The following is a 16,099-nucleotide window of genomic DNA, read 5'->3' as shown; positions in this document are numbered from 1 at the left end:
ACCGTGGGATGCACGTGTCAGTATAATCATCTGCGATGTCATGGCTGATGCAGGCTTTTACCCATCCAGATGCAGATAGAAAGCATTTGAAGTAGACTGAAGCCCCACCAAAGCATTTGGTGTAACAATTTTTTTTCCATTCTGAGCAACCATGCAGCAACAAGTGTCAGACCACAACTGTTTGGGGAGTAGAGGTGCCAAAGCACCTCCCCTCCAAAGTCATTGTGAGCTTGATCTGTATGACTGTATGAGGCATTAACATACTGCACGAGCCACGATGTGAGGTGACAAATAATAACTGCCAGGCTTGCAAATCAAAGATATACCATGAAAACTTTCAATATTTGTTACACCATCGGACTGTAACAATACAGCCAACATATCAAAGTCTACTTGAATTACCACCAAAAAAACACCATAATATTTCCACCAACAATACATGAAAAGATTTCATGATCTATAGTACCAAATAAATTAGTATGAGCTTCAGATAATATGGTGTTTTTTCTTTAATTCCAGGTATATACCTATCCATTACCAGTACAACAACAGCCCCAGTGCCCCGAAGAAGACAGTCAATTTGTCAATCCTCACGGGACCAGTGGACTTAGACCAGACAGCGCCAAAACAAATAACCTCGTGTTCTTTGATGGCAGGATGGATCCCCCCTGAAACCCATTAATAGAAGTGAGATAGGAATCCAAGCAGAAGCTGCAAGAGAATCTCAGCGTAGATGGCAAATAAAAGTGAAAAGATCATTAAACAATTTAACAGGCCCAAAGAACTGAAAAATTGCGATGCCTTATCAAGGCAATACTGCAAGCTACACTAGCCAATCTGGAGCTACAATGCCAAACTTTTAATCCAAAGTTATTCACAGGAAGAAGTGCCATTCCACATTGATTTCAGCCATTACATTGCATTACAATATGTTGCTTACGGTAATACATTTTTCAGACACACAGATTTGGTTATAAAGGTTCTTGGTAGTACATTTTTCAGAGAGACTAGGCTTGTTAGGCAGAAATACAGGTTCAATCATTCATGAAGTCGAAAGCATTACTCGATTTCCTAACGATCATTGAACTATAGCAAATTTTTTACTGTATATCATTAAAAAAACTTTTAAAGTTACAATTTAGGTGAACAACAAGTTATACCAAGTTATAACACATATAAGTGAACAACATCTTTCTTTAAGTTCCAGACAGGTTTCACCAGTTCTGCTTGGTTCTGGGGAAAATGCCATTTAGTTTGGCCAGTTCTTGTCTTCTTGATCAATATCTGACAGGCACAGCCTCTACCTCTAATTTATATACCATATAGACCAGCTAACATGCCACTGTTAGGAAAGACTTCCTGGCCAACAAAGTGGAGCAAATACCGTTTAATTTTTTGAAATCCTGGTCAGCAAACATACTTATTTGTGCATGTAATTGTTATTAGCAGTAATATAAGTACTCCGATATATGAAACTACCAAATTTCATTAATTTCCAACAATATTTTATTTCCTTTTCACTAGCTCTAGACCCAATGTACATGAAAATAGATACCTGGTCCACAAGAGATCTCACAACATCAAATTGCGTTCATTTCCTATTCGAAACAACGAAATTATAGTATTCCTCCTCCCCGTATAGTCTCCTGAAACATTTGAAGAAATTGGTCATTAACATGAATTGACATGCAGGATATGTGGACTATGTTGCAGAATAAGTGATTTCATGAAAATCATCCTCTTATGAATATTTTAAATAAAATAAAATCTGCTGAATTTTCATAAAAAAATACTGCAGATCGAGATCGAATAGAACAACTACAGGCTCCATGATGTGGTTTCCAAAATTCAAGGCACTGAGGTGATATGCATTGCCAGAGAGAGAGAGAGAGAGAGAGAGAGAGAGGAGGGGGGGTATTGTCAGAAACATGTCTTGAACAGGTCACTTGTGTCAAAAAGATTTGGATCCAGGTAAATGGAACCATGGAATAACAAAGGAAATGTTCTAGTTATACAAATGGTCCTCATAACACAACAACCTGAATAGCATTATGATGAGTAAACTAGCAAACGAGTTGTAAACCTCCAAGTAGCATAGATGGACAAATAATGTAAAAATATACTCCTTTGTTAACACATCATGTGCAAAAGAAAACAAATGAAAGTCGGCTGAACTTACGCTAAATCTGCAGAAGTGTCACATTTTATAACACCTTTCCCTTCAGGCAGCTCAAGGCAAGAATAGTGCATTATCATTTCTTTCAAGGTATGTTTCGTGCTCTTCACATCATTATCCCACAATACGCTCTGCCACCAAAGACTAATATGATATCAGTACTAAATGCAAACAGAAAAACACGCAACTCCTAACTTTGGTAGGCACTCATACAAGTTTCGAATGTTTCTGCACAAATTCGAAATGAATAGGACATCATATAAACAAACAACACTGGAATTAAATACCTTTCTTACATACTCTCTTTTGACCTCTTCCCAAGGTGTTTTTCCTTTGGCACAAAAGATAGAGGCATTCCACAAGGCACCTCTAGCAACCATAACAGAAGCGGCACCTAACAGTTATCGGAACAAAGATATCAACTATCATTGATAATAACAAGAAACAAAGATCCTGCCAATGCACCTTAAGCAACACAGGTAGCAAGGATGCAGTAATATCAATTCACAGTTTTTCAGAAACCATGTTTCCTGCATGCTTGCTCATCATGAATAACAAAGTTATGACTAATATTTGATGGCATTCAGAAGTATTGTGGAAGTGCCAATAAATGCATATTAAAAGGCAGTTTCAAGATTGTTAACTGATAGAGCTGAAGAACCCAAATTAAAACACAAACTGACGATAAATGGCAGTGTTAATAGAAACACAAACCTGTAGCATCTTTAATTCTTTTAAAATCCTCATACTCGAAGACATCTCCATTAGCTATAACTGGAATTGACAGGGCTGACACAACATCAGCTATCTCATCCCACTTAGCAGGATCTCTTGGTCTGTCTTTAATCTTTCTGTAGTTTCAAAGAGGACCAACATAAGGGAAACCAGTTATAAAATGGCATACTCAGTACTGAAAGTTTCCAGAGGAGGTGGGTTCTGGGGAAGGGAATTATCCAAAAAAAAATAACAAAATTTTGATTTGTATCCAAAAATAAAATTAGAGCAGAGAAAAAAAATGAAATATTTATATTTGACATCTCCTGCATCATATTCAGTTTCGTTATAGTAAAAAAAAAGTATATTCAGTTTCATGACAAGAGTACCAGACAGTCATACAACTTGAACTTCCAAAGAAATTGAGCTACATACTACAGACACTATAACGACACTATGAGCCAATAACTCTGCAGCTCTGCATATGAATAAATTTTACATTTTGAATCCTTTTGCAAACCAAGGGGAGCTTTGCCATTTATTCAAAGAGAAGGCAATACAACACTGAAACACCCACCCCAAGATGGGACCACAACAAGGGGGGGAAAAAGCAACCCAACCACCTCACCCGTGCCGCCAGGGACATTTGGAATCTCAAACTCAAGAATCTAGCTTGGCAGACATTAGGACCACGATTGAAAAATGCAGATGGCAAATAGCACTCCTGACGCGAGAGTAGGAATGGTTGCAATTAACCAGAAATCTCAAACTCAAGAATTTAGCTTGACAGACATAAGGACATGATTGAAAAATGCAGATGGCACATCGCACGCTTCTAACGCTAGAGTAGGAATGGTTGCAATTATCAACCAGACCACTAGCTCAAAAGTAGAATTCTATATGTCATTACCTTCCATGTACAGCAAGAGCAGGAACACCAGTTTTTTCAATGCGGCGTGCCAACTCCACAGTGTCCTTAGGTGTGTTCAGAAGACGGATTTTACATGTCACTGTTGTGTCCAAGTTCCTCCGCAATGTTGTCAAAATCTACATTACTATGCATAGCCTGAGTAAGCACGGTGGATATATGGGGTATGGAAAAAGCAAAAGGAAACAATTAAGACAAGTACATCATGTATAAGCTCAGGTTTGGAGAGTAATGCGGCACCCATCCCTCCACTAAGGGAGAAAGACTTTGGACAACCCATGTTGATATCTATAGCAGCAACATCATGGCACCTGGAGAGGATGAAATACTATAGTTAAAGAAATACGCAAAACACAAGAAGTAACATATATCTAATGCTATCAGATCAAGCAAATTTATGTACCAAACCTGGCACAAACACAGCATTTATGTCAGCTTACTTCAGAACTTGGATGCTAAAAGGTCTCAGAAACAAAACTTACACAATCTCAGCAGCTTTAAGTGCTCTCACAGCATGTGATGTGCCCATTTGGAATACAACCCTACCCCTTTCTTGTGGGCATGTACGGAAAACTACGTTGTCAGTCCCTTTCTCAACAAAATCAGTAGTCCCAAGAGATTCTGGCAAACAATTTGCAAGGTGATTAGGATGTGTCAAATTATACAGCCCAGTGCAAGTCCAATAAATCTAAACAGCAGATGGAACAAAGAAGACAACTACTTGAAGTGCTATGGAAAACGCCCTAGCTTCACATGTAAATAGCATTCACTTCACATCATAAATCATAAATCATTCATAAATTTCATAAACTCATTCAGCCATTTGCCCTATCCTTCCCCGATCCCCAATTACAAGACATCTATCATCCAAGAGTCAGTTAAGATGAATATATCCAATATCAACTTCAGATGCAATATTATGGGGTAAAGTTATTTGCAATACTATGATACCCAACATATTAGATAGCAACAGCAATTGATGCATGATGAGTAGACCAAACTGCTAATGTAATTGAGATAGTTGCAGGACCAATAGATCACATCAGAATGCCAAATATGAATCGAACTATGATACCATTTATAACACGCTCGCATTTCAAGAATTTGTGATCAACTATTTCTTCTCCATAAGTAATATCAGCACCATATTCAGCAGCCAGTAGCCTGAATGGCAAGGTGCCCTGCAAAGATAAGTAAGAAAATAAGGCAGATGTTACATAGTAAGTTTGGAAAGGAAAATTCAGACACACAGAGTAGATAAGTAAAAAAGCTTCATAGGCATGAGATGTACAACATGACCCATGCCAAAGGGAGTGCTGGTACTCTTGAGCTGTTAATCAAAACCTCTGAAGTTGTAAATGGTTACTCACTATGATGCTGGCAGTGGAAGCATGGGAATTTATTGGTAAAGGAAAATGGTGCCTATTTTCATTTACTAAATGACATTGTCCGTTCATAAACTTAACAGATGTACAGGAGAGAAAAATTTAAGCGCCCTAATTTAGCACTGGCAAAAATAACTAACCCCACTAAAATGTATTTGATTAATTCAGTACTTGTTTATTACTACAGTAGCTTGTAATCCACGAAATGATTAATAACTTCATTCCTTCATTGGCAGCAGGAAAAGCGGAAACCAAACCACAACCTAGTCGCATGCTTACTACAGTCATTTATCCAACAGCATGGTTACCAAGACACAGCTTAGTCCCATAATTATTCCACTTCCGACATAAAACAAAAGGGCGCAGAGCTGGATCGAGAGCAAATTAGGTTCATAAGAAAACAGAGACCTAAATCTAGAGATCCAGAGCTTGAGACTAAAGCTCAAATCCGAAGTCGTATGCCCCCGGATGAGAGACGGCTAAGTAAATCCAGAGGACGGAATCGTGGGAGGGGCTCGGGTCGAGGGGAGTTACCACGCGGACCATGGGCGCGAGCACCAGCTTGTCGCGGTACTCCATCCCCACCGCGTCACCGAGCCGTCACGCACGCCGACTGCTCCGCCTCTGACTCTTCACAATCACACACCCTGCCCCTCCTGCCCCGCGAAACTTGGAGGCGAAGTGGAGCCGTCCGCGGCGAAAACTGCTGTGGCCTGTGGGAGAATAAAGGCAAACTTGGCGGCGCGCACGGGCTTGTGGTGCGGGAGGCAGCAGAGCAAAGCAGGGCACCGTGTCTTCTCCGGTCTGTCCTTGGTTGGGTTTGGGCCGGGCTGCTGAAAAGCGTGCCCACTGGCCATTGAATTTTTTTAAAAAAAGGGTTAAAAAGAAATTTAAATTCAAAAAAAGGGTGCCGGTTTGGGAAATTTCGAAAAATGGGCACCTCCCGCCCAATGAAAGGGCGGGATGAAGCATCCCGCCCATCCAACGGGCGGGGGGTCGGCGGGGGGAGGAAATCCTCTTCGCAGGGGCCTTTTTGCGAAAAGTCAGGCGACATCCCGCCCTTCCAACGGGCGGGATGTCCTCCGAGGGGCCTCCCGCCCGTTGGGAGGGCGGGACGTGGGCCTCCCGCCCATTGGGGGCATCCCGCCCCCCCCAACGGGGGGGAGGCCCACGTCCCGCCCTCCCAACGGGCGGGATGTCCCCCCCCCCCACTATTTAAGCCCCCACCCACCCCCTAATTCTCATAAAATTCATCAAAAATCAGAAAAAAGAAAAGGAGGAGAGGAGAGGAAGAGAGGAGACGAAGCGGCGAAGCCCTGTCCACACGTCGGTTTGGAGGTATTATAATCGTATAATTATTAATTATTTTTACGAATATTTGTTAGGGTAGTTATACGTAGAATTCAGTATTTTCAATAGTTTTTAGAAATATTTGTTAGGATAGTTCTATTTTAAATAGTTTTGAGTATTTTAATAGTTGGTAGATATATTTCTTAGGCTAGTTATATTTTAAATAGTTTTTATAATTGCAGTAGTTTTTAGATATATTTTTTAGGTTAGTTATATTTCGAATAGGTTTCGGTATTTTGAATAGCTTTTAGAAATATTTCTTAGGGTAGTTATATTTTGAATAGTTTTTATAATTGCAGTAGTTTTTAGATATATTTTTTAGGGTAGTTATATTTTGAATAGATTTCAGTATTTTGAATAGCTTTTATAAATATTTGTTAGGTTAGTTCTATTGTAAATAGTTTATAGTATTTTCAATTGTTCGTAGGAATGTGTCTTACGGTACTTATATTTTTCATGCAGATATGGCGCAGACACCAGAGCTCCTTGACGCGCACATCGATGAACGGCACAGGTCGTACCTGGCTGCGGTGGAGGGGCAGGAGCTTCACGAGTTGCGCCCTCGTGTAGCAAAGGAGTTGTTGCACCTGGACGACCGCTGGCTTGACAGGGTGGAGCTGCAGGAGCGGTTTGGTCCCGCGAACCCGCCACTTGTTGTGAACGTACCTGATTTGCCCGGCCCCGCCAAGAGTTGGGTAATACAATTTAGGGTACGTCCAGTTATTTTTTATTTAATTTAATTGAATCATATGTGAGTACCTCTAAGTTTTGAACAAATATATTACAGGCTCAGGATCTGCACCCTCTGGCTGGGCAGTACGAGGTGTCACGATACCTGGAGGCGTATCTGTTATGGTTGTTCGGCTGGACTCTTTTCTGCAACTCTACCGGCAATTACGTGGACAAGGTGCTCATGCAATACGCGCGCGCGATTGCGGATGCGGAGCCGGGCCAGGTACCTGGGTGGAGCTGGGGATCGGCAGTGCTTGCTGCGACGTACCGAGGTCTTTGCCAGGCCTGTTTGAAGACGGAGAGGACTGCCGTCATCACAGGCTGCCCACTTCTGCTGCAGCTATGGTCGTACGAGCGATTCGCCATAGCGCGTCCCCTAATCAGCGAAGAGCCTTATCCACCCGAGATGTACGGGATGTGGGACGAGGATAGCCCCACGATGGGTTCGCTTTGGACCGATCGACGGGTAAGTTCTTTTAAGCTCTTTAATTTACTGTTATACGTTTCTGTATACGAGGAGTACCGATGCAGTTGTGTAATTTTTTCAGATGAGCTGGTACCTCCTTCGTACGCGTCCGTACGTCACTCGTTCACATATTCATGACGCGGAGGATCAGCACCAGCCGACCATTTCTGACACGTATCCCTCGTACCGTGATCAGGACCAGCGTGGCGCGGTACGTGTTTCGCAACTTGAATTATTAAATATTTTTTCTAAAATATCGATACCAATAGTAATCTGCATCCCATTACGTATGCAGATCGATCTGATCAACTTCGCGGAGGTCGAAGCTACATCTCAGATCACGTTGATTGAACGTGGAGTGCGTATACCGGAGGCACAGTACAAGGACAGCTTCCGTAAGATTCAAGACAGCTTGACGCGAGCGTTACGTGCACTGACGTGTCGCGGCAGAGACGACGTGGGGACCTCCAGTTCATCTCATGCGTCCGCCCACGTGTACACAGCTGGCCCGTCGACCTCTACAGCACCGCACGCAGCGTCCAGCGGTACTGCCGCTAGTTCAAGCTGTAAGTTCTTCATAATTGCCATTTCAATCACTTATGATTTACACGACTAATTTCATTTCGTTTTGTAGTCATGCACTCGACGGCAATGGGACCTCCTCCTGCAAGAATGGAGCCTCAGACGTTTGGCGCCTATGCTCCAGGACCGTCTCTCCCGTCAGGCTCGAGGCCAGCTGCACCGTACTCTTATGGCTATGCTCAGCATGCATGGTCGACGGGAGCTCCTGCATACGGCGGTCCATTCGGTGTGCCGGACTGGGACGCCTGGGAGGGCGGCTCCGCCACTTGGTCAGAGCTGGTGGGCGGCGGCGCCGAGCCTGACATCATTGGCCCATCCCAGACATATGACGCTCCAGGTGCACAGTCCCAGGATGACCCCTTCACACCTGCACCTCCTCCGCCTCGTCCTCACCGTGCTCCAGATGCATTTACGTACTCGGAGGACCACATACGCCGACGGCCTAGGACTAGGGGCGGGAGGCCCAAGAGAGCGCGAGGTTCGGGACATGCGGAGTAGATACTCTTGATTTGGTGAACTTTTTATATTTAAACTGTTTTTGTATGATACTATTTTCTTTTTAATCGGTTGATCTATCGTACTGTCGTAATATTCGGATTCTACGTTGCAAAACGTTATCGTTTAACCATCTTCATACGAATTTTAGATAGAGCAATCTTCTTCGTAAAATTGAATTAAAATTTTATATGTATACAAAAGAATATGGCGAATCAATATTGCATTTGAAAACAGTCTCAATTTCAAATAGATTGTAAATCATAAATTCCAAAGGAAAATAAAAAAAATGGCTCTAAACATCCCGCCCACTGGCCGGGCGGGATGCCTCCCGCCCTCTGGCCGGGCGGGATGCTCCCTCAGGGACCCGTTCGCGAATAAGAAAAGTTTCTTATTCGCGAAGGGGCCCTCGGGGGGCCTGGAAAAAGTTTTTTAAGGGTCCCGCCCGCTGGTTGGGCGGGATGTCCCCGGCCCCACACCTCCCGCCCGATGATCGGGCGGGAGGCACCCATTTTTCAAATTTTTCTCAACCGGCACCCCTTTTTGGAATTTTAATTTTAATTTCCCATCTGGTGGGCCGAAGCAGCGGGCTTGGGAGGAGACACGCCTTCTGGCCCACTTCACACTTTGGCCCGTGTCTGCCTCAGAATCATAGGAAGCTCTGCCAGTCTGCTGCTGACTGCTATCTCCACTTCTCCAGTCATCTTAATTAGTGTAATTTTTCTAGCAAAACTTTTGTGTCTTGTAATTCAGCAGTGGTTTGCCTATTCAAAAGATGGGCAAAGTTGATGTGAGACCGACGGGATAAAAGCATGCAACAGAGAAATGCGGCAGCGTCGCTTTTGAAGCTTTCTGTGTGATGCAAGCAAGGTCCTCTTCACAAACTGCAGCCCAATAGTAACTTCACAGCCATCACAAAAACCAATCGCCTCGCTCATTCCACTGAGTCACTGAGATATCGATAACATACCACTGAGTCACAGGGAGAGGTACAGGGACATGACCGCACAAACATAGGCAACCAGACACGACCGATGCCACCCCATCCGGCACGTCGGCAAGCTTGCCTCGCGATTAGGCGTCAGGCGCATGAGATTTGCGCGACACGATCACACGAACACGGGGGTTAGGTTGGTCGGCTGCTGTTTTCGCCGAGTCAAGTGACCACCTTTCGTTCAGACAAAGCACAAGCCTTTCACTCTCGGGAGTCAGGACTAACGGTGGCCAGCCCCATCTTATTTAGCGCCGGCGCACCGGCACCTACTACCACCAGACACGCTCAACTGGACACGCAGCGCGACACGGCGGCGCGTGCGGGCATTGCACTTGCAGAGCGCTCCTCCTGCGAGTCCGAGGCCAGCGAGAGCGCCCCTCCCCTCCTTCCCTCCCGGCCTCCCCGTGCGTCTCCGGGCGAGCATGGAGAGGCACGGCACGAGCGTGCGGCTGCTGCTCGCGATGCTTCTGCTGCTGGCGACCGAGCTCGCCGCGTTCGGCTGCTGCGGCGGCCACCGAATTCCCAGGGCGGACGTGGCTGCGTGGAGGCGGCACGGCCGGGTGGCGGCGGCGGCGGCGACGACGACGGTAGCAGCGGCGAGCGCGACGGCGCCCGCGGCCGCAGCCCGGGACGCCGAGGCGGTGCTCGGCGAGTCCAAGAGGCTGGTGCCGCAGGGCTCCAACCCGCTGCACAACTAGGATCCATCGAGGACGCGCAGGTTTTTCGTTCTAGGTTCAGCTTCCATTTTTTTTTCTCTCGCTCAATCACACACGGCGATAGATGCTCGCCCGTAACTGTAATTAGCTAGCAGAGCAGTAGAGCAACTCTGAATCTAATCCAACATAAGCGGAGATTGTACATGCATGCTTCTTTGTTGCCATGTTCTTCCGAGCAAAGATCTGATTCAGACAGCAACAATGATCGTGAGCTCGCCTTGTTTCTTTGTTGCTGGAGGTTTGCACCCGGAGCAACCCCGCCTGTGTTTTCTTCCTCCAGGCCAGTCCAGGGGTCTTTAGCGTCATTTCCGCTCGCCGCGGCGAGCAAGCGGACATGGGGAGCCCGGACAAGCTGGTGCTTTGTCGCCGCCCCGCTGAAACTATGATTTCGAGTTACTAGCCTTTTTGTTCGCTTGCGACCACGCCAGCCTCAACAGCATCCCTACATATCTTATCGCCCAGATCACATGGCAAGGATCGTCGCCTAGGACGATTAATAAATCCTAGTGGCTTAGGTTAATCTACTGGCCCAGCAGAGAGAGACAGGGGGAGGCAGAGAGATACGGCCGTGAAGTGCAGCAGCTGGAACTGGAAGGTCAAAGAAGACCGGCCGCGGCCGGGGGGCCTCTCTCTGCATGAGGTTGAGTGAACGCTAAGCCACGGTCGAGTCTCATCATCCGAGACATGGGTGTCAGAGCAAGGCATGCACGGTGCTGATTACCATGCATGAGATGTCCGGAGTCCCTAGTGCATACTGCAACGCAAGATGATGATTTCTTGGATCCTGTCCCGGTTGAGCACGGAATGGACACCTTCAGAGAAAAGCGCAGACAGGTGAGATCTTGCGGCAGTCACGGCCTGTTGGAATTACGACAGGTTAACTGATGAACATCGAGAGCGGGATTCAGCCGTAGTTCATACAAGTGGCCAACAGCATTATTACATACTTTCAGTACACAACAAGCCAACAATACGGGGTCTCGTTTTAGAGTAACAAGTCGCAGACATTTCAGATTGTGGTAAAACATCATGGAATGTGCTTCTTTTGAAGACTGGCTCTCAGAAACCCTGGTCACGAGAATCCTGCAAATAGATCAGAAGAGGCATTTCAGCAGGTTGTAGACGAATTCAGAGCAAAACCCTGCTCCTAATCTTCAGGCTAATGGAAAGCAACAGAAAGAGAGATAAGGTACCCACTAACGCAAAATACGCAAAGTACTTATCTTTGCCATAGACAGAAACTAGACAGGAAAAAGCAAAAGGAGGCAGAAGAGACATCCACAGACGGCGGCAGCTATCACATAAGTTGCTAGCAAACAGAAACTACCCACTAACGCTTGCGTGTGATCTTTTTTTAAAAAAGGTTTTATGGAAAAGATTGTTTATGTTTAATCCAAAAACATTTTTATAAAAGATACAGACCTTTCAGTGTATCACATTTCAAAATCCAGCTTTCGAATGGATGTGACTATGTAAGACAATTACCTCTGGAGTGAAGGTGAGACCAATTTTGATTTCCCCGCGATATTCTTCGTCTTTCACAACATTGTAAACAGTTGGAGGGATGCTTCCTTCTGTAAAAACTGCTTCCAGAGGAACCCTACAGAAGCAGGGCACACAATTGAAATGAACACTGCAAACGTTAAAGTTTGGATCCCAAAGCATCTTCAAAACTGCAAACCGCAAGAGCGACGAAAACCAGTTTTATTGTTGGTGGTGTGTCACTTTGTATATATTGTACTTGTGCGTGCATGATCGGTTACAAGTACTTACGTTGCTTCACCAACAAAGTCGTCATCCGTGCCACCATCACTGTCCAGGAGCTTGATGAATAGCTCCGTTGTGCTGTCGGAGACGGTGAACACAAAGGTCTCGTTCCATTCAGGATCACTTCCTTTCCCTGCAGTGCACAAAGACATCAAGTTACAAATTGCTAGGGAAGTCAAGGACACAAAAAGCATTAGCACTAAGAAACCATCCAATATCCATTTGGTACAGAACCGTTCCACAAGATGCTTCGCGGTTGCCAAGCAAGACCATTTCCTCTTCGGTAATGAATGGCACGATGGATCCTGTTTTATTGTGTTTTTCGGTAGGTTGGTACAAGATGTGACTACTGCGGGAAGGTAAACATAAACAGTTCCTCTGGTTTGAACCTATCCTTCTGCACATCTTCAGTTGTAATTTTTCAAGATATCTTCGGCTCTTCAACTATGCTGGCATATTACTTGCAGAGTGTGTGTCTTGTTCACATGAAACGGTAACATGACATCGGTGTTTTAGGTTTCTATCAGCAACGCAGTTGCATGTTTCCAGCGAGAAAAACAAGGGGGCCACAGCCGGCCCCAGCGACCCCGTTCCCCGTAGTCCGGCCACCGCAGCTGGAGGAGGAAGATGAACAGAGTTTTCTGCGATGCGCGCACGATGAATAGAAATTCCTGAAAAACAATGTATTCACTTCTTCAAACTAACCTTTCACAGAATCCCAGTGGTCGTTCTACATTTGACTGATGATCAGTATTCAAGCCAGTACCATTGACCTGAACTAGAACTACCTGCTATCGCAACTCTGTTTTTGCAGACTGTTGATGACATTATAACTTGAAGACAACATTTCTAGCGAATTAGAGTATGTAATATACGAGTACAGAAACTGAAGAGAAATAGAGACACGAATACCAGATGCAACGCTGCTCTTCTGCTCCTGGGAGCGGCATTTCAGAACCGCGTAGGGATCCATGTTACCTGCAACGAGCCCCAAAGTTTTTATCAGCTAGCAAGAATTGGTGCCACTTTTCAAGAGCGGTGAGACCACAGCAAAGTTGCAGAAATTTCCACGATCGAAGGTGGGGGAAGAGCCGAAGCGTGCGTACTCAGGTAATCGGTGTTCTCGAGGCCCTTGGCTCCGACGAGCAGCACCTCCAGCGTCCCCTGCGCCATCTCCTCCCCTCCGGGCTGCCTGCCTGCCTGATCTCGACCCGATTCTTCCGCCGCCGGCCGCTCGATCGATCACGCGATTCGAGCTCGCAGCGGAGCCAAACGAAACGCCTAGATCGCGAGACCCGATCCCAACTCGCGGGTCTATTTATACGGAAGGCGTTGAGACAGGACGCGCGCGTTTATTTCTCCACATGGAGGCGGCATGGCTTCCCCGCCTCCCCGGCGTGTCGGCGTTACGAACGCGTGCGAGTCAACGCCCACGCCGCACCGACGGGTGACGATGGATGATTGCTTCTCGCGCCAGTTTCGCGAGCGCAAAGCCGGAGAAACCGGCAGCCGCTAGCTCGTGCCGAAGGGCGGGTTCTGAATCTTCTGATCCATCCGGATCGTCGTGTTGGTGACGGTGGGTATCATTCCATTTCGAGGCTTTTTTGTTCTACGACTGCTGAGGAATGTGATGTGGGCCAGTCAATGCCAGGTTGCCAGCTAGGCCAGAGTCCCGGCCTAGCGGGAGAAAGGTAAGGTTCGTACGGGCCTGGGCCAGAAGTGTGTAGTTTCAGGCCTTTTTTTCTGAACAAAAGTCTACGTGATAAGCATCTTCTTCGCATCGCATCCTTGTAACTGCGCACACTCCCCTACTAATACTATATGAGCTCGTAGAAAGATGTGTTTGGAATTTCCCTTTTTGGCTCGTTTACATCACATCGCGGAAAAGAGAGACTCTAGATGCTCTACAGCTCTCGAAGCACTAAGCAAGAGCGATGGTTGGCAAGAGGGTTTGTTCATTTCCGTGACAAGGAGCCAGCGTAGATCCAAGCTGCTCGAACAACGCGGTGCCCTGCTGGTCCTCTCTCGGTCCCTCCTCTGTAGCTGCGTGCGTGCCTGCGTGGGCGCGGCGTGGCAGTGTGTCGGCGCTTGTCCCCATCCCTAACAAAATGCCGAGACTGTCGGCGCCGCCTTTTGTCAGTTCTGCAGACCGAGACAAGATCTCCCCCCTGCTTACAGCAGCAGCACAAGACATCAGGGAGTTTTTGCTCTTTTCAAGTTTCAAATAGTAGTGGAGTAGTACAGGGTGCATCCCTTCCCTTGAGACGTGGCAACTTTTACGCCGCAGATATCGAGCCTGTTTGGTTCCGATTAAAATCGGATTGTCGGTGAGAAAAATCGAAAATCCCGCCAAACGCTTCGATTATGGGTTTGATTGTTCCCACCGCCGCTTCTTCGGGAATCCAAAATACACTAGCGACCGCTTTTTCTGGCAGGCATCCTTGGCCTCGATTCCCATCAAAGCGACGCACTTTCCTCCGCATACCCCTCCCTCAGCCGGCCGCCCCTCCCATCTCCCTGCCGCCGCCCCTCCCATCTCCCTGCCGCCGCCGCCGCCCCGCCCATCCCCGGCCGCCGCCGCCCCTCCCATCTCCCTGCCGCCGCCGCCGCCCCGCCCATCCCCGGCCGCCGCCGCCCCTCCCATCCCCTGCCGCCCTGCCGCCGCCCCCTGCCGCCGTCCTGCCCGCCCCTCTCCCTGCCGCGGCGGGCCGCCTCTCCCTGCCGCCGCCGCCGCCCCTCCCATCTCCCTGCCGCCGCCGCCGCCCCGCCGCGGCCCGGGCCCCCGCGCCCCGCTGCCGCCCCGCCCCCGCTCGCTGCCGCCGGCCCCGCGCCCCCACGCGCCCCACGCGCCGCCGCTGGCCCAGCGCCCCCACGCGCCCCCACGCGCCCCCGCCGGCCCCGCGCCCCGGGCCCCCGCGCCCCGCTGCCGCCCCGCCCCGCTCGCTGCCGCCGGCCCCGCGCCCCCACGCGCCCCACGCGCCGCCGCTGGCCCAGCGCCCCCACGCGCCCCCACGCGCCACCGCCGGCCCCGCGCCCCGGGCCCCCGCGCCCCGCTGCCGCCCCTGCGCCCCGCGCCCCGGGCCCCCGCGCCGCCGCCCCAGTGCGCGGCCTCCCCCTTGCGCCGCCGCCACCCCCGCTCCCCGTTGCCGCCCCCGCGCGTCGCTGCGGCCCCGCCCCCGCCCCCGCTCGCTGCCGCCGGCCCCGCGCCCCGCTGCCGCCCGCGCCCAAGATTTTCTAGGTAAGATGCATTTCCTCTGTTTATTTTTTCCCACTTAGCCCAACGATTAATTTTTTTTCTGTGCCTTTTGACACTGATAATTTACATTTTTCCTGCTGAATGAATGTTAGCGTGAAAGAGCTAAGCAAGAAGGCAGATTTAAGGAGGATTCTTTGAGAAAGCTAGAAGAAAACTTACATAATTTGGAGACCAAAGCTAAAGGGAAAGAGCAACTTTGCAAAAACTTGCAAGAAAAGGTATATAATTGATGAGGCAAAAACTCTTCTTTTGTTTCTTGGTTATTGTCTTTCACTTGTACCTGACAGCCTTTGAAACATATATTAGGTAAAAGAGCTTGAAGGGCAGTTAGATTCGACGGCTCATTCTCAAAGGTGACCGATCAGCTGTGGAATTAAAGGTGACTCCTATAAAGATTTGCTATCTTGAGAAGTGAAAAGCATGTTTATGTACCCTTTGTTGACTGCATGCATCTGCGTACTTTGTTTCTGGGGTTAGTTGATGCTTCGAACGGATCACCTAATTAACTAGCTAGTGTGGAACGTGCGGCATGTGATCC

General features: G+C 47.8%; 3 protein-coding genes across 4 annotated transcripts; 1 reads left to right on the top strand and 2 right to left on the bottom strand.

The window, feature by feature from the left end:
* Positions 1-299: 299 nt before the first annotated feature.
* LOC112901568 (tRNA-dihydrouridine(20) synthase [NAD(P)+]-like) lies at positions 300-5,956 on the bottom strand. 2 transcript variants are annotated; one of them, XM_025970504.1, is made up of 10 exons: positions 5,738-5,956; positions 4,894-4,999; positions 4,301-4,439; positions 4,021-4,129; positions 3,801-3,937; positions 2,891-3,027; positions 2,464-2,570; positions 2,180-2,307; positions 1,556-1,646; positions 300-668 (listed from the first exon to the last, which is right to left on the bottom strand). In XM_025970504.1, the coding sequence occupies exons 1-9, from the start codon at positions 5,780-5,782 to the stop codon at positions 1,592-1,594; spliced, it is 963 nt and encodes a 320-aa protein (XP_025826289.1). In that variant the 5' UTR covers positions 5,783-5,956; the 3' UTR covers positions 300-668; positions 1,556-1,591. The 2 variants fall into 2 exon arrangements, 1 of the variants encoding a protein (XP_025826289.1); XR_003230324.1 differs by lacking the exon at positions 300-668 and having other exon boundaries at positions 2,180-2,320.
* Positions 5,957-10,059: 4,103 nt separating this feature from the next.
* LOC112898974 lies at positions 10,060-10,740 on the top strand. The gene has a single exon (XM_025967300.1). It carries the CDS (start codon positions 10,245-10,247, stop codon positions 10,518-10,520), a length of 276 nt encoding a protein of 91 aa, XP_025823085.1. The 5' UTR covers positions 10,060-10,244; the 3' UTR covers positions 10,521-10,740.
* A 659-nt stretch (positions 10,741-11,399) lies between these two features.
* On the bottom strand, positions 11,400-13,682 carry LOC112898973 (elicitor-responsive protein 3). The gene is made up of 5 exons (XM_025967299.1): positions 13,412-13,682; positions 13,218-13,283; positions 12,312-12,438; positions 12,024-12,138; positions 11,400-11,621 (listed from the first exon to the last, which is right to left on the bottom strand). The coding sequence occupies exons 1-5, from the start codon at positions 13,476-13,478 to the stop codon at positions 11,598-11,600; spliced, it is 399 nt and encodes a 132-aa protein (XP_025823084.1). The 5' UTR covers positions 13,479-13,682; the 3' UTR covers positions 11,400-11,597.
* Positions 13,683-16,099: the final 2,417 nt, after the last annotated feature.

The sequence above is a fragment of the Panicum hallii genome, chromosome 7 (genome assembly GCF_002211085.1).
Source record: "Panicum hallii strain FIL2 chromosome 7, PHallii_v3.1, whole genome shotgun sequence".
In the NCBI taxonomy this organism is placed as follows: Eukaryota; Viridiplantae; Streptophyta; class Magnoliopsida; order Poales; family Poaceae; genus Panicum; species Panicum hallii.
The sequence above is the reverse complement of the archived record's forward strand: the minus strand, read 5'-3'. Positions and strand labels throughout refer to the sequence as shown.